General features: G+C 40.3%; 1 protein-coding gene across 1 annotated transcript; it reads right to left on the reverse strand.

Moving 5' to 3' along the window:
* Positions 1 to 404: 404 nt before the first annotated feature.
* Positions 405 to 16,945, reverse strand: LOC106890003 (tyrosine-protein kinase TXK-like). Its single transcript, XM_014945531.1, has 12 exons — positions 16,852 to 16,945; positions 10,394 to 10,451; positions 10,054 to 10,156; positions 9,036 to 9,241; positions 7,500 to 7,565; positions 6,636 to 6,690; positions 5,744 to 5,823; positions 4,259 to 4,386; positions 3,681 to 3,755; positions 2,472 to 2,643; positions 1,531 to 1,747; positions 405 to 573 (listed from the first exon to the last, which is right to left on the reverse strand). The coding sequence occupies exons 1-12, from the start codon at positions 16,916 to 16,918 to the stop codon at positions 505 to 507; spliced, it is 1,296 nt and encodes a 431-aa protein (XP_014801017.1). The 5' UTR covers positions 16,919 to 16,945; the 3' UTR covers positions 405 to 504.
* Positions 16,946 to 18,146: the final 1,201 nt, after the last annotated feature.

An 18,146-nucleotide genomic window follows, 5' to 3' on the forward strand; every position in this document is an offset into this window, starting at 1 on the left:
TAACCATTCTGTGATTCTATGATTCTATCTTTGGCTGGTTCTCTCGCTTAGCAGAAAAACCACTTCCCTGCTAGAGGAGTGCACATCACGCTTCCTGCCCGCCCTGCTGGTCCCCCCGCCTCCTTCCCCACCTACTCAGCTGCTGCCACCTCTAAAGGTCAGCACCGAACGTGTCCCTAGGGACTTTCTGTCCTCCCCACTGCTCAGAGAAGTTGGGAAACATGTTTCTCCAAGCTTCTGGCTGCGCACCCTGGGCGTTTCTCTGCCCAAAGACACTTCTGAAGTGTACCTGGCACTTTGTCTTGCGCTCACCAATAGCAAGAGGAGGGGACATGACAACCAGTTCATGGTAGAACAGTTAAACAACAATACAGTTTTCATCAGAATTCAAAAATGGACCGCAGTGGGATTTCCCAAACCAGCGAAGCAAGCGGGGAGGTTAAGTCAAGGTCGTGCTGCCTCTGACTGAGAACAGGTACTCACAGAACCTTCGTCGATGGCCTCCTACCTTGCCATGCCGAAGTCAGACACTTTAACGATGTGCTCAGCGTTGACTAAACAGTTTCTTGCGGCCTGGGGAAGATAAGATAAACGTATCATCTGAAACCCGTGCTAAAGCATTTTAAGAAAAATTTCTTTCAGCTCATATTGGTCACATTCTAAAAGGTGACGAGCGTCTTGCTCAAAACTTTAAGTGACTTTCTGACTCTGAGTCAGTGAACATACTTCACTGCTGTGTAGCTACCCGTACAGCTTATATCATCTTAAATGCTAGCAGTATGAGTTGCAATATTTTTACATATTCCTGCATGGTGAAAGAAATTTTAGACTGCAGAGTCTAGTTAAGCAAGCAGATGTTTTCCTGAACAGTAGCATTAGGACACTCAGTGTGAATTTTTAAAATTTCTGTGTGACTTTTTCATTACAGAAATTAAGAACTCCTTGGAAATTTTCAGGATTTTGTATTTCTTCAGGCAACTAGGGAGGAGAGCAGGAAGATTTCCTCTCTGCATCCAGATGTGAGCATTGAACAAGAAGCAGAGAGTAAGGAAACAAGCTCCTCTCCTGTGTTTCCCTGTGTGTAAGGAGTAGGGTTGAAAAGCCACCCAGATATCCCAGCATTAAGGTAAGGCAGTAGGAAGCAGAAAAAACATAGCTAGAAAAAAATTTTGTTTTATATAAAAAAAATCCTCATTGTTTCTGACCTTTTGTATGGCTGCAATTTTAGTTGTGTTGTGACCACTGCGTGATAGTCTTGTCCTAACATATTAGGATGTCCTAACATCAGCCTGCTCCATGCTGATATCCCTATTTTTTCTGACTTCTCTCAGTTATCAGGTAGTTTTTCCAGCTGCTCACAGAAAAAAGAACAGCTTAAAAGCTTTGACTTAGAGGCAGGAAAACACTATTGACTTATCAGATCCTGCAGGGTTGAAGTGTTACAGGGCACATTAGCATGCTATAAAATGCAGTGGCGTGTTCTATACTGCCAATATTTACCAAGAACTTCAGAAAAACTGTTGGACTTACTAAATCACGGTGAATAAAGCTATTTCTTTCCAGGTATTCCATCCCTTCGCACACATCCTGGCACATGCTCAGCAGCATGTCTCTGCCCAGTTTCCCTCGCCTTTGCCGAAGGTAGTTGAGCAGGCAGCCGTTTTCCATGAATTCAGTCACAACGTAGAGAGGCTTGTGGTGTGTGCACACTCCATAAAGCTGGACCAGCTTCGGGTGGGAGAGTTTCCTGTTTAAAATCACATGTTAGGCAGGCTAGTATTTGTCCCTGGCAGGTAACTAGATCTTTGGTTCTCATGATGGTTTTGAAAAAAACTTTCAGGACTTGATAACATTCCACTCGACTGGCCTCAGAGTTGTCCCACTATCTAATACATTTCTGCCTACACTTTCCTCCAAGAAGTGCACGCTTTGAATTAGTAATTGTTCATCACTCACATAAATGCAGTGAATGCATAGCTTGGTTTGGCTGATGTGAAATGGAAAGGCCTAGCTATGCCTGTCTTTCAGGCAGGGGACATGACCCTGCAAGGGTTCTTCTCCTCTGGGCTGTGGCAAGAGCCAGTTGGGATACTTCCCTAATTTGCAGAATTAGCAGACGTGGCAATATAATTTCTCAAAAGCTTTCATTAGGTATGGGCTCTGCCAGTGGTCCTAGCAGCACTGAATTATGGATGAAAGAATAGTTGTAGAAGCACCTTTGTTTTTCAGCACATTTATTCCCCATTGAGCTCCACAGCACAAAGCAGTGCACGCTTTAAAGAGCGAGCCTGGCAATGGGTGCAGCGAGCATTTATGTCAGTCAGTTCAGACCTTTATATTAGCCTTTCTGTCCTGCCCATCCACCATTCCCATCAAACTAGTTCATCTCTTTGTTTTGAATGGAATAAGGTTATGTTTATTTCTTGGTTGCCTCAATGACAACCATCAGATATAACAGCTTTTGTACTTACATCATCACTTTGGCCTCCTCGATGAAGTCATCTTCAGACATTGCACCTTCATTGATTGTTTTGATGGCAACCTTGATGGTTGCTTTCCATTTGCCCAGCTGAACGACTCCAAACTGCCCACGTCCAAGTTCTTTCATGAACGTCAATTCAGATGGGTTTAATTCCCACTCCTCTATAAAAGCAACCCAAATAGTTACAACAGTCAGGTCAGCTTTCCTGAGCCATGTTCCAGGAGATGTGCTTTGCTATTTGCAGTTAATGCATGCAGCAAAACATCACAATTGTTCATCAGCTATAGCATGAATTTTAAATATCTGAACATTTCCACATGCTCATATATGTGTTTATAAGTGAATGTCATTTTACAGCTTGTAGAACGTGATTAGTGTTTAAATTGCTTAATTCAAGAGTGTCTGAGGCTTAAAGATAAGACAAGGGTTTAGCTTTGATTGCATATGAGAACTTCTTTGGCATTATCAGATGTGGTGTTGAACTCTGAACGAGTTCTGGATGAGTAGTATCGCTACAGAAACAGTTATTGGCTGCCTCTACTAATAACCACGAGAGCTCTGCCCTTCAGAATGTTAAGCCTTGAGATTAATGGGAACACTCACAGGAAAGATACACCATTTTGGAGGTTCCTAGCATCAGCCAGATGATACCAACTTCTTGATCTGTATATACAAAACTAGTATTTATTCCTTGTTTTCTGATACTGTGTAAGATTTCATTCTTACTTCTAAAACTTGCAGAGCTGACAAGGAAAATCTTACTCATAAATAATATTCATTTCCATTTCCTGAATGTAAGATTTCATCCTTACTTCTAAAACTTGCAGAGCTACAAGGAAAATCTTCCTCATAAATAATATTCATTTCCATTTCCTGAGAATTTAAAAATCAAATAGGCTTTGAAAAGCTATTAAATATATATTTGAGTCTTTAGCCCGCTTAGAAAAGTCCAGATAGCTCTGAAATGCACTGATGGTTGTAACAGAACCACAGCAGTCGCTGAGAAGGACTCGAGTCAGGTGTGTCATTTGGTACTGACACCTTACAAGGAAATGAGTGTCTATTTCTGGTGAATATGCGGTTTTTATGTGTTTCTTATTACTGGGAAATTTCATGGGTACAAGTTAATTATTAGCTGCATGAATGTGATCGAAATTCTTGCCTAGGCATCTCCACCAAAAGAAGGCAGAAAACTTACCGTAACTAAATCCTGCTGTTGCTGGTGAGGAACATCCAGCTGATCCAATCGGGTGTCGGAGACGAGTGATAAGACCTGTAGGGGACAAAACAACAATATTCTGTTGACTGATTGCTCCATTTTAGTCTATCCAAAGTATGCTATATCGTAGCTCTTCTCAAACAAAAATATTTGGAATTTGATGTTCATTTCTTATTTCTTGATGTTAACTTTTGCTTACAGCTTGTTTGGATAAAACACTACAGTGAAAAGAAATGGAGGAAAACTATTCAATAGGGCCGTGACTAAAAAAAAATATCATTACTTTCATACAATCAAAGTGATACCCTTGCTTGTTTGCATGATGTTAATTATATTGAATAAATGTGTCACAATACTGTGTCACCCACCTAAGTGGTTCCAGCATGATTTCTGAGGATTGTTTCCCATTGCAAGAATTATTTTTGTGTCTGTCACTCATTTTCTTTGAATTCATGAGCCAGCAGTACCAGTGAGTACATCCCTCACCCAGGACTCCCTGGGTTCATTCATTTTTCCCACTGTTACTTTCAGGTACCTTATCAGCTTGTATGCATTACCTGCAGCATTGTGTTGATGATACTCGATGAGTTCAGGAACAGATGAAAAGAGATATTTTTCTGCTACGTAATATTGTCCCAAGTGGTTTGTCTTAATTTGATAATGTCGAATATCTCCATTATGATTTCTGAAATCAACAAAGGGTTATAATTTTCAGTAAAAACAGTTTGTACTATAAATCTGATTAAATTTCATTCACTTTGGAAGAAATCACAGAAAAATCCGAAAACTTGAGGTACGATTCTCAACTTAAAATGGCTGTGTGTAGCTGGTATAGTGTGTAGGGGAAAAATAAAAAAGACTTATTGATTGGATCTCTCTTCCAACTTTGGGAGATATTGCACCATGTTTTTTATTGCAAAAGTGTCATTGCATCCATAAGAAATAGCTGTAGCCTTTAACAGATGTCCCTGCTAATTCAGCACTTTTAAAATTAAAATGCTCTTCATTACCAGAGTGTCCTCCAAAAACTTAAAACATAAAACATACTCATGTATTCTGAGGGATTACATTTTCTTCTGCTTCTCAAGAAGCTCCTCGTTGGAGCTTTTACTTGATAAGTTTACTTTTCTGTATTTCTCCACATTATCTGTCTTACTTTCTGTACGTTTTGCTGCTTTCTGGGGTATTCAAAATGAAGAAATGTCAAGTTAGTTAGCATTTCAAGCTGGAGGTGGCTGCTGAAGGTTGGTACCCTACTGCAGTCCTGAGCTTCTGCCCGGCACAGGGCTGGTGGGGAGGATTGTCCCACCTTTCCAAGGAGGGGAGGGAGAGAGGAAGAGGGTGGTGGTAGCAACGATCCCTTTGCCTTGGATCACCTCTGGCTTTCTCTAAGAGGGAGAGAAGGAAAGCAGACACCACTGATGCAGGAGAATGTAGGAGGGCTGAGGGAGGGGGTATAAGGCAGCTCGAGGAGGGGTAAGACAGGGCTGTTGGTGATTGCAACTGACGTGGGAGAAAAGTGAGTCCTGTGACAGCCCTCCAGCAGCAGAAGTTAGACTGCACAGTGGGGAGGTGAGGTGATTTTAGGAGAAAACCAGGAGAAGTTTGGGGGCAGGGAGTCTGGGATGAATTTACTGTGCGCAGAGCCTGCGGAGAAGGGAAGCAGTTTGGTGCAGCAGCCAAAGGCTGTGGTGCCATGGCGTGGCAGCTGTGGCACTTCAGGTAGGAAGAGAGGCAAGAAGATGTGAATGCAAGGTCTTATTGCCTGCATTACATGGGTGGGATGCACGGCTTTCACAGCAGATTCTTTGAGGACTTCAATGAGAGCAGTTAATCTTGTCTCGGCAGAACATTTGCACCTTGGCTCCCAGATCCACTGCCCACCATCAACATTTCTGCACATGGGGTGAATAACTCTACATGAACAGCAGCCCAGTGGTTCCCTGCTCCTGTCCACCACATGTCCATTTAGCCCAAGGACTTTGAGGAAAGCCCTTCCATCACCTCTTAATTCAAATCCCGACCATGCAAGAGCTACTCACCCTTTGGCTCGTGAATACACGGACAGCGTAAGAAGTCCCTGTTGGCTTGAATCTCTGACAACAAATGCCCCTTCTTTGGACTGAAAAGAAATCCAAGTAGAGTTATTTTCTCCTTTTGAGCATAAATAATCCTCCCTTCAGATAGGACTTGCAGCTGATAACCAAATTCTATGGAATACATATGACTACTTGGGAAGGGGATAAAGCAGTGGAGAATGGGAACTGATAACCAGGTAGATAGAAGAGAAAATTAACCAAGGGAAAATACTAAGTGCCAGGCAATTTCTTGCAGTTAAATAATTTAGGTGGATTATACTCTTCAGTGTGAAGTAGCGAAAATGCTTTGATGTATTAAAAAATCAAGTTGTACAAATCACTACAATAAAATACTGTAAACCAGTTCAATCTGAGATGTTCTTCTCTGGTCTGTCTTGCCCAAGCCCTGTGTTAGTCCTTGAGCAAAGGCCTAATGAGCTTAACTGAGTTAGGCACTTTGGTAACTGCTAGGGGGTGGAACACAATATGGGTTGTTTGCTCTATTCATAAGGAAGAGGCAGGGGTTTTGTTAAACTCTGACACCTTGGTAACGTCCTTACTGCACAGATTTCAGTCTTCAGTGTTTCACACAAAATATAAGCACAGTAAACCGCATGTTATTCAACTTATCTAGTACGGAAAATCTGCATTGAAATTGCTTGGGCTACAACTTAGAACTCTCTGAAGTCTGAATAGTCTGCAGTGTACGCTTACCCCAGAAAACCTTTTTATTTTCAAGTACTCTCTCTCAAAACTGCATACCAAGCAGTTTTGAATTTGCCTGGGGTAACGGTCTTGATGCCTCTACTGATAGATCTTTCTAGATATCGTTAGCTCTCTGTATAAGCTGAGTTACCTTCTGGCGCAAGAGAAACTCTGCTTGGCTTCTGTTTATGTTTTTGCAGTACCACCTGCAACAAAGAGATAATCTATCCTTTAATTTCAGCCAGTAAAAATGATTTTTTGCTGTTTCACAAAAGTAATCCATCTTCCCAGTCCAAAAACCTGAATAGAACTGTTGTTGTATATGAGCATCTCTTAATTTGGAATGACTTTATGAGATCACTGTGAATACAACGTCATTCCCCATTCACTCTGATTAAGTATGAGCTCAAACAAAAAACCCTGCAAAATGTTACACCAAACTGGGATGAAATTTATGGTCCTGCTCAATGTATCAAGCCTCCCTAACGTCTTTCCCCATTCACTCTGATTAAGTACGAGCTCAAACAAAAGAAAACCCAGCAATATGTTACACCAAACTGGGATGAAATGTATGGTCCTGCTCAATGTATCAAGCCTCCCTTCTCTAGAATTTTGCAGAATTTTACTCTTCTCTCCAGTAAATTAGGTTGAAGTAATCAGAATTATCTTCTAGTCAATTAATTACATGTTCACAACAGGAAGATATCAGAATACAGAAACATTAGCTAGTGAGCCTGCAGAAATAGGAAACATCTGGATTCTGACATTGTGATTTATGCAAGTGAATGTTGTTGAAGTACTTGGTGTTTGTAACTTCATGTAACATTCCCTGAACAAATAGTTCCAAATCCAAATGGTTAGTTCATTCTAAGAGTAGAAATAAAAATAAAAATAAAAAATGGAGCTTTCAATAAACATCTGTTCATGTCTAATAAAGACTGAAGGATCAACCACTTAAATGTATCATTCCATTTTTAGAAAATAAAGTGCAATTATAATTTTCAAGGGTACTTACTCATATGTTTCTAAATTACTTTCCTTGTTCTCAGTAACATAGTTGCTGGGAATTAGACCTTCATTCCTGAAATGACATATTGAGGATAGTTTAGATTGGATATTAGGGAATATTTCTTCACTAAAAGGGTCATCAGGCATTGGAATGGGCTGCCCAGGGAAGTGGTTGAGTCACCACCCTTGGCGGTATTTAAAAGACATGTAGACATGGTGCTGTCGGAGGTATTTAAAAGACATGTAGACATGGTGCTGATGGACATAGTTTAGTGTTAGGTTAACGGTTGGACTTGATGATCTTAAATGTCTTTCCCAGCCTAAATGATTTTATGACTCTCTTATAGAATGGTGTATAATATTCATAGGATTAAGATATGCATCTGCCTTTTGTTGAACTATAAAGCTTACTTGCAGTATTGGCTATGTTATTAGATACTGAATCCCAACATTGGAATTGAAAAGAAGTCTTAGTCCTTTGGTCCCAGACATGGTCTTTCTGACCCACAACTGTGGATGGTGACAGCTATTGAAATGAGTAAGTCAGCTGGGATAAGATATTTATAGAATGCTGAGAGCAGGCATGTTAATGAAAATTTTCAAGTCAAATCACAAGAAAATTTAGGAAAAAAATAACATTTCTTCTGAATCAGAAGCCACTCCCTTAATTTCTAACCTTGTAACTATATAAAGCTTTTTTTCTTTAAGTGTGAAGTGTAAAAAGTGCGTGCCTGCATGTATATACAAAATAATAATCCACCGGACTCTGTCTATAAATATGAGCTAAGAAAAAGCATTTGAAAGAGTTTAAAGGAGAAATCTGAATGAAAAGGAGACAGTTATTATGTAACACATAACTATTCCCAGCATGACAGTACAGGATACACTGAAGAAAATGCAAAGGAGAAAGGAAAATGACATGAAACATCCATAAATGTGGAAAGGATCCTAGCTGAAGTTATCAAGCTCTCTAAAATGGCCAGGAATTTTTAATCAGGGATTCTATTTCAGGCACGTCTTAATAATCTCTACGGTCTTTATGAAGCTTTTACACATACAGACTACATTGTAAAGAACTTAAAGTATGGGAAGCTGGATTTGCACATGGCTCCGGCCAGGAATTTTTAATCAGGGATTCTTTTTCAGGCACATGTCTTAATAATCTCTACAGTCTTTATGAAGCTTTTACACATACACACTGCATTGTAAAGAATTTGAAGTATGGGAAGCTGGATTTGCACATGGCTCAGAGCCCAGTGATTCGCAAGATCCTCAAATGCCCTTATGTTGCTCAGGAAATTGCTGAGCCTAGGACTTAGCTCTGAATTCTCAACACGTTCTAGATTCCCCACCCATTTCTGGGGCACCAAACACTGCCAAAAGTCTGCCAGGTCAAACTGTGCACCTCGTACATAGCTGAACACTTTCAAACCTGCCCCTAAATTGTTGCACATGTCTTTCTATCTGCCTGATTTCACAGGGGTTATTTGGGGTTTTTTTTCTTTCTGTATAGGGAGACTGAAATAGATGCCCGCTCTCTTACCCATGTTGGTCTCTTGCCTTCCACCAGTGGGGATCATACTGTTCAAGGATAATGTATTCTTCTGATTTCTTGAGTGGTAAATCCGAGGGTCCTCTGGCAAAAAAGTCATAGAGAGCAATAACTCTGGGTTTTTTTGTGTAGTCTTCCAAGGCTTCGGCAGGTAGAGGAGGTAACGGCTTGTTCTTTGACTGCAATTGCCTCTTGCGCTAGTGAAAAAAAAAAGTATCTTTCATAATTAGTCTTTCTCCCTAGTATTGCTTGCTTAATTCCCTTGCTATTATACCATCTCACTAACTAAAAGGAACTCATTGTGGTCATTACTTCCCCTTGTAAAGCACTATCACCTCATCGCTTGTAAAACAGCGAGACTTAGATTTGAGTAGTTTTGTGTAGAAACTAAAGTGACAATGAAAAGTACAGTGAATAACAAACAAGCCATCTACCTTGGCTTCTACATGGTATAAATGCTGGGAAACTCCTCAGCTGGTGTAAAGGCAGAGTGGCACTGAAATCAGTGGAGTTACAACGTCTGGCAATTTGGCCATTTATCTGGAGAATTAACACAGAGGGCATTACAGACTTTCTTAGCAAATTGGCAGGAACAGAATAATTTTCTTTTGCATCAGGTTAGGTTCTAGTTTGGCACCTGGCTATGCTTTGAAAGCTCAGATTATTCAGTTTAGATCTAGTAAAGTGAGGTGGATGTTTCCCATGTCAGCTGAGTAAGGCAAACTGGAGTCTTCCCAACAGGGCAATTCCACCCTTTCCACCTCCATCATCCAAACCCAGAAGAGGGAGAAGAAACCACCTTGTCCATGACAGAGAGCTTGGGAAGCTTCACTGTGACCCTGTATTTACATCAGCATGAGTCTTCATATACCTTCACTCTAGAACTTTTATGCAATGAAGCACCTCACGTGCTCAAGAGTTAGTTACTCCTCTCCTCCTTCTGGTACTGAGCCACCATGCGGCACATCACCTCAATTCTCTCTTTTTCACCTGCCAAAACATTGCTTACCTTGCCCTTCCAAGGAGATGTGTAGGAAACGTCTGGTTGTGAGGCTGAATACTCGCTGACCAGGCCAGTGCCAGGGTCCAGGTTCATTTTTGTTCTCATTGCTCTGATTTTGAAAAACATGAAATATTTCTGTGAATACATATCTATAGATTTTCTCATTTAAAAAAAATCATTCATAGATATATATGCCTTCCTTCATATTACGGATATGCAGGGTAGAGCTTCTTTAAACTTATGAACAATTAGGAGTTCTACTGAAAATGCAGGGATTTTTAAAAGTCCTTTATATGTAGATATTTTTATCACCCTAACTGCTGAAAAGCTTGAGCATTTCACATACCTTTTTTGCACTGTGCAGCAGCAGCAGCAACAGCAGAAAACAGACTGGATGGTGTGATCTGTGAACAAGAACATTTCACATATTTTCAGTGTTCCTCTTTGTTTACAAAACTTTCAGAATTAAGGACTATCCTATGTGCTTAGCCCTGTTATTAGCTCTGTCTTGTTGTGTGGTATCAGCAAATCATTGAGGCTGAATCTGCATCCACCAAAGAGAGCAGACCTTTCCTGCTGCCCCAGCTCTTTGCTCTGTCTCCCTTAAAATGTCTTAGCAATTCTGAGGCCATGTGAGGAGTTAAATCAGCTCACTACATCAGAAAGGAAAAGAAAGACCTCGTCAGCCAGAGCAGTACCAGTCTGACCACACCACGGGGAAAGCTCTAACTAGTGCAACGAAAGGGATGAGAATCATCAGGGACAGGAGGTGGCAAACTGTCTCCTTCAGTAATGATACAATTTTTAGATCGTATGTTCTGGTTTAAAGTACTAAAAAAAGGCGTGCTTTAGACTTAGGTGCCAAGTGGTTGACAATCCTGAGAAAAATACGTTGGACAAATCATCATGGACATTGTACAGTTAGAGAGAAATCAATCTAATACATTTTGTATGAGTATTGTATAAGTAGCAGAGAGGATATGGTATTAAGCAGGGTGGAAGGCATTAAGAAGCTCTGAATGAGCTAAATAAATGGTTGACATCTGCTCTGGTCCTCTTCTACTCGGGCTGAGACCTACTTTCCCCAAGTTGTGTCCACACAGCAGTTTCAGCCGAGCTGTGGCAGCTATGGTCCTGTCCTCTTTCCCTCTGCGCTGCTGCTCATCTCATCTCCAGCCAAGAGAGATAGGATGCTAAACCAGCAGGGAATCACTCTCTGCTGGGTCGGTTCCCTGAGCCATCTCACCATCACACATCGCTGGTGGGAGGGCAGCAGAATCAGCGGGCCGGGCTCAGGCTCTCGGGTGCGAGGTATGTGTGCTCTCTTAGGAAACCTGAGAGCCAGGCATGCACAGACAAAACTCCACTCATATTCAGCTGCACCAGCAGAAAATAAACTTTATACCCCACTCCAAGGAGCCCTGAGTTGTCTCTGCCACAGAGATCATAGTACAAAAAGCGGCCTACAGAAAGTTATTTGAAATATTGAAATATCCAAGGTCTCAGTATTCTGTCATTTTATCTTTCACAAGGTATGTCTTTCTCCCACCAGTGTCTTTCACTCTATTTGTTTTTCTGTCATGGCATTTTCGGCTCACTGATCCTAATGACTTAATGCAGCCTGGAATAAATAGCATGTCCCTTCTGGTGCTCTGTAAGACTTTTTGCCAATGCCTGTTATCGGTGTTTCAGCCAAGTGTGCTGAGAGTATGCATCCTAGCTCTCAAAATATTAAGCAACCTTACTACACAATGAAAATGTAATTATTTTCCTTATGAAAGCATCTAATTTGGCAAATCTTAAACTACTAAAAGAAGGGAGAATGTCAGAAAGGTAAGATCAAAACTAGTTCTTAGCTGGAAGAGGAAGAGACCTGTCTCATATGTGTTTTGGTTAGGGTATTTATCTTGAAAGTCGTGGGGCAATTTCCCTTAGACTGTTGCATCCTGTGAAGAACCTATCGCGTGGGAAGCTGATGAGCCTACATTAATCAGAAGGCACTATCATATGGTTAATAAAAGTTTCCACTGACAGCTATGCAAAATACAGCAATTACAAATACCCAAGCCAGCTGACACCAACAATTTTCTTTAAAGAAACCAGGCTGAAGAGACAGGGGCAATGCCATTCATTTGCTGCATAATCTTCCAGTGTACGTTAAACTGCCCCTCAGCTCTTTAAAATTATAGTGGCTGAGATTTGCCTGAACATGGTCTCTAGCATTGTTTTACTACAGGGTTGCAATTATTAATGTTCTAGGTGAGAACAAGCATGGAATGAAAATCACTTCTAAAAAGTCCACTGGGATTATTTCTGGTTTACTACCATTGCTTTTTTGATCCCAAAAAACCCCCATAAACTCAAGAGTAGTGTCACAGTGTTAAGGAGTGTCTGAAGCAGCATTAATTAGTGCCTTAGAAGCATATTGCACAACGATGCAGTCTTGCAGGTACAGTCTTCTGAGGAAGTCATGGCAATTTCATTAGAAAAAGGGTTGTGTAAAATTACATGCTACTTACCAAACTTTCCCAAATGTCTTGGGAAGGAATTGTGTTTCTGCCCTGACCTAGACTATGTTAGGTTTCCATTTCTTTTTATAATCATTTCTGTGTTTCATAAACAGTCAAGACCATGGGTGAAAAAATTCTTGGGTTCCTTTTATTTCAGCCAGTGTCATTGCCTTTAATCGGTGTTTATAAAGTATTTAGGATGTGCAAAAAGGAATATGGACTTCGAAAGCTAGCCTGCTTTTTCTGATTAAACCACCTAGTCTAATTAAACATATTATTCCTCGTTAGACAACTTGCTCTCCTTATAGAACACTTACCAGAAATATTTGGAAGCAGCACTGCGGAGTTTCAATATGACGTAAGAATGATCTTCTAAGAAGATTTTAAAGATTTGGCTGTTAGCACGAAAGCAAGGGCTTCAGGGCAGATGCTATGGACATGTAATTCTGTCTTGCTCTTCTTTATGAGCTCAGCTATTTGAATGAATTTATAGCATAAGCTCAAGAATCCTTTCTGCCTTCAGTGAATTTCGGATTTGCTCTATTAATAGATGCTTTTCATGTTAGACACCGCCTTTACTGTACTAAAAGCAATTAGCAATAAATGAATGTATTATTTAATGTCTTGTCCTATTCATAAAACCACAGGAAAGATACAAGTTAAAGATTCAATTACAGTGCTTCCTGGGACAGGTGCTTCATTTGGTGAATGACTTTTTTTCCAAAGCTAGAGTGTGTAACCAATTACAGATTACAAAATGTGACCAAGTTCTGCACATAAAAAGCAAAGACTCGGATTAATCCGACTAAGGCCAGGGGCCAGATAGGCCCAGGCTGAACTGAATTGCTGGGTCCAGAGGAGCAGCAGCACAAACTTTGCACAGTTACGCAGTTTGCTTCTCCTTGTTCTCCTTATTGGAGTCTTGTAAGTGTCAAATCACAGCCTATCAATCCAGCAGGTATTTACCATCCTAAAGAAGATAATTTCCAGCTCTTTGAAAATAAACCTGTCTTCATGTATCTGTTCTTGGCAACATCATTTTTTCTGAAATTCTTTTGTCCAGGCATTGCTCCTAGAGCACTTGTGGAATTAACTCAGTAGAAATTAATAAAAGCAGAAATTATAGCAGTGAAAACTGTTAATTTCCATGTGGAAATTTGTCAGGTCTGCTAGGAAATGTTATCAAGGAACACAGACAGAGAAAGGCCTTCAGCTCCACAGAGCCAAATCCAGGTTTAGTTTAACTGAATTGTCAGAAAGCATTGACCTGATGAATAGGAATTTTAGCAGCTCAAGCAAAGCATCTGTATGCATTTTACATCCTCCCTAGTTGCTGGTAAGCTTCTTGCACACCACTTTCTCTCCCCCCCATTAAAATAATATTTTTGGAGTGCATAACTCACTACAGAGAGGCCCAAAGCTGCTCTGTGACGCCATTTTAGAAAGACTTGCCCAACGCTTCAAACGGTGAAAGCTTTGATAGGCTCAATGAGTGATTTGATTAAACTTAACCTTCTGCTCATGGCTGAGGAAGGTGTTTACACCCAGGGCTGCTTCCAGGTGCCCCAGCGATGCCGTGTGAGCGATGGGCTCGGCACAGCCCCACAGGAAGCCTGCGTTTCCTGCCTGAAGCTTCTCGCCACCAAACACCCCCTCCTGTGACTCGGGCTCTTCCTTCCTCTCTCCTCTCTTCTATTCAACAGCCATCAGGCAAACAAAGAAATAGCAATAATTTTTAAAACCCTGCATTTTTATGAACAAAAGAAAATATTGCTTTGTTTTAAAATGCAAAGGAGAAATTGAAAATAGATTCCTAGAGTTTACTCATAGTTTTAAATGTTTCTGCTTGATTTTGCTTTCTGCTATGCCTTAAGGTCATATCACTAAAATAAATGGAACTATTCTATCTGGTTTCCTTAAATAGCAATAATTTTTAAAACACTGCATTTTTATGAACAAAAATATTGCTTTGTTTTAAAGTGCAAAGGAGAAATTGAAAATCGATTCCTAGAGTTTACTCAGTTTTAAATATTTCTTCTTGATTTTGCTTTCTGCTATGCCTTAAGTCAAATCACTGAAATAAATGGAACTATTCTATCTGGTTTCCTTCAATTTTGGACTAATGACCTTTTCTTAGGCCAAACACTCTGGACTTGTCAAAGGGTGTTAGAGTCACACAGGTATTAGCAGGCCTTGACCCCTGGGTCCCTAGTTCATGTAAGCACATTGAAGAGTTCATAAATTAAAAATTAATCAGTGATGGTGTCAGTGAGAGTTGTGCTTCATCAAGGAAATCAAATTTCGGATTCCATATTTTGAAAAGAACAGAGATACCAATAAGGTGTATCATATGATGAATGATGGACTTAATGCTTGCAAGAAGACACAGAGAAGAAATACAGGTTCACAAAAGAAATATTCAATAATATTTAACAGTAAATTATTTCTGGAATTCTGTTAAAATAGTTAGGGACCCGTCATTATTTTCAGGTTCTGCCTCTCTATTTCCTACATACTCAAAAATTTTCCCAAAATTTCCAGAAAAATGGGTCAAATTTTCCTTCTTTTAAATGCACAGGAAGGAAAGTTTCTCCAATATCCACAGCCCCACTAGGCCTCTCTGCCCACATTTCCCTGAGTTCTATCAAAACACAAGCTACCAAAACGCATTTGGCTTTGATCCTCAGGTATGTCACCATGGAGCAGTTAGTCAGCAGCTTAAAACCTAAGCTTAAATCAAATAAGATGAGTATTGAAGCTGCTGAATCTCAAATTTGCCATCTTCTGCACAATCTATAATTGTACAGAGAATTTAATTTTTCCAATTTCTGATAAAAGCTTTCAACCTCAGAGTTCAGCTAATTCTACAAATAATTTAACACAGGAAAAGAAGCATCGCCCGTTTCACTGTTCTTGTCTTTTCCTCTCTGGAAATGGCTGTATTAGGATGAAGACACTTGTTATTAAAACAGTGTCATGTTATCTCCCTAGTGACACGTTAACAAATATCAATCCCAACACTAGTACAGAGCCGTGGTTGCCTACTGAATTCTGATGCCCAAAATCAGACCTCAGTTTTGAAACGAGAAGAGATATCATGGCAAGAGAAGCCTGTGGATGAACTGGAAATACTAGGAAACTGGTGTTGGTCCTAGCCTGGCAAATACTCAACATAAAAAATTGCAGCTGACATTTTGATAACTAACCTAGAGACCTGAAAACAAATCTATCTGTGCACAGTGGAGCAGATGGGATGCTAGAAGCAGCAAAAGACTGGTCAGCTGTCAGGAACAGCCATTTGCTTGAGAGGCTGAAAGCTAGTCCCAGGAAAGCAGAGAAGGCACAGTGAAAACACACCAGTCCTTTGAGATGGTCCATTACTGCCAATAACTGGCCTGATAAAGTCCCACAACACCCAGCAGTATGCTTTGGGTTGATAACATTGCCTGAAAAGGCAACCAATTCATACTCCTTTGTGCGTGCAGTCTTCCTCCTATCTTCAGTTAGAACTCACACTAATTTGCAGCCTTGAGGAAGTATCATCAAAGACAAAAGCAACAAATTAGAGATCAATTTTTATAATTTTCACTTTGTCATTTTATTATTTCATAGGTTTCTTGGCTTGGAGTTTCTTTCTGATTCACTATTTCTCAAAGCACTTCTAATTTTGAAAGCGCTGTAGTCCATGTCCAGGACTTGCACTCTGCTGGCATCTTTTGCAAGAAGCTCTTGCTCTTGCAGTGTGGCAGCAGGTGAATTGCCTTCAAAACTGAATTTCAGCTTCACCCATCAAACCCAGATCTTTACTGTAAGACATGATAAGCCTCCTGGTCTGGTATGTCTGTCAGTTTTCAACAGCACTACAAAAATCGATAGTCTGGTACAAACCCACGGTAGAGTTTGCTTCTAAAAAAACTTTAAAAGACAAGCTCTTTACATGTGCAAGCTGAGGCTGTCTTTCCTGTGAGTTTATTGGAAGAAAAGCAGCTCTAGTTCTACCAAACATTACATTCGCATCTACACTGCACATGATTTTTAAGAACAGTATGTGGGAGTATCTCCCTGTCTATATGTAAAAGCAGTTGCTTTGCTGAACCCCTTTGTACAATGGATTCGTATTGGTGCAGTAATTTTCACAGTCAAGACAAGCAGTCTGAACAGACATCACTTGAGCACCACAAAAGAAAGCTGGTTGGTATTTTTACAGCAATATTTAAATAGCTCATTTGCTAAGTACGCTGCCGCTGTGCAAAACAAAACTGCAAAATTAACATACGTGGCCCAGTTTACTTACAGGTAGAAAGAATCATGTCTGGTTGTTGTCCGCTTATATTCAAATGAAAATGCAAAGCTCTCTTCATCAGCTGGGGCAGTAGAACAGCCCTAGCTGAGCTCTTCACTCTGATAACGAAACACGGTAAACCACAAATACTGCTTGACTCCGCCTACTTACCTTTTTTTTTTCTTTAAATAAAAAAATTCTGTCTTTCCTGTGAGTTAATTGGAAGAAAGGCAGCTCTAGTTCTACCAAACATTTCATTCGCATCTACACTGCACATGATTTTTAAGAACAGTATGTGGGAGTATCTCCCTGTCTATATGTAAAAGCAGTTGCTTTGCTGAACCCCTTTGTACAATGGATTCGTATTGGTGCAGTAATTTTCACAGTCAAGACAAGCAGTCTGAACAGACATCACTTGAGCACCACAAAAGAAAGCTGGTTGGTATTTTTACAGCAATATTTAAATAGCTCATTTGCTAAGTACGCTGCCGCTGTGCAAAACAAAACTGCAAAATTAACATACGTGGCCCAGTTTACTTACAGGTAGAAAGAATCATGTCTGGTTGTTGTCCGCTTATATTCAAATGAAAATGCAAAGCTCTCTTCATCAGCTGGGGCAGTAGAACAGCCCTAGCTGAGCTCTTCACTCTGATAATGAAACACAGTAAACCACAAATACTGCTTGACTCCACCTACTTACCTTTTTTTTCTTTAAATAAAAAAAAGCCACCCCAGACTAATCTGACATGTCTTTCCTGTGAGTTTATTGGAAGAAAAGCAGCTCTAGTTCTACCAAACATTACATTCGCATCTACACTGCACATGATTTTTAAGAACAGTATGTGGGAGTATCTCCCTGTCTATATGTAAAAGCAGTTGCTTTGCTGAACCCCTTTGTACAATGGATTCGTATTGGTGCAGTAATTTTCACAGTCAAGACAAGCAGTCTGAACAGACATCACTTGAGCACCACAAAAGAAAGCTGGTTGGTATTTTTACAGCAATATTTAAATAGCTCATTTGCTAAGTACGCTGCCGCTGTGCAAAACAAAACTGCAAAATTAACATACGTGGCCCAGTTTACTTACAGGTAGAAAGAATCATGTCTGGTTGTTGTCCGCTTATATTCAAATGAAAATGCAAAGCTCTCTTCATCAGCTGGGGCAGTAGAACAGCCCTAGCTGAGCTCTTCACTCTGATAACGAAACACGGTAAACCACAAATACTGCTTGACTCCGCCTACTTACCTTTTTTTTTTCTTTAAATAAAAAAAAAGCCACCCCAGACTAATCTGACATCTGTTTTAA

This window comes from Calidris pugnax, unplaced genomic scaffold (genome assembly GCF_001431845.1).
Source record: "Calidris pugnax isolate Ruff unplaced genomic scaffold, ASM143184v1 scaffold58, whole genome shotgun sequence".
NCBI classification, from domain to species: Eukaryota; Metazoa; Chordata; class Aves; order Charadriiformes; family Scolopacidae; genus Calidris; species Calidris pugnax.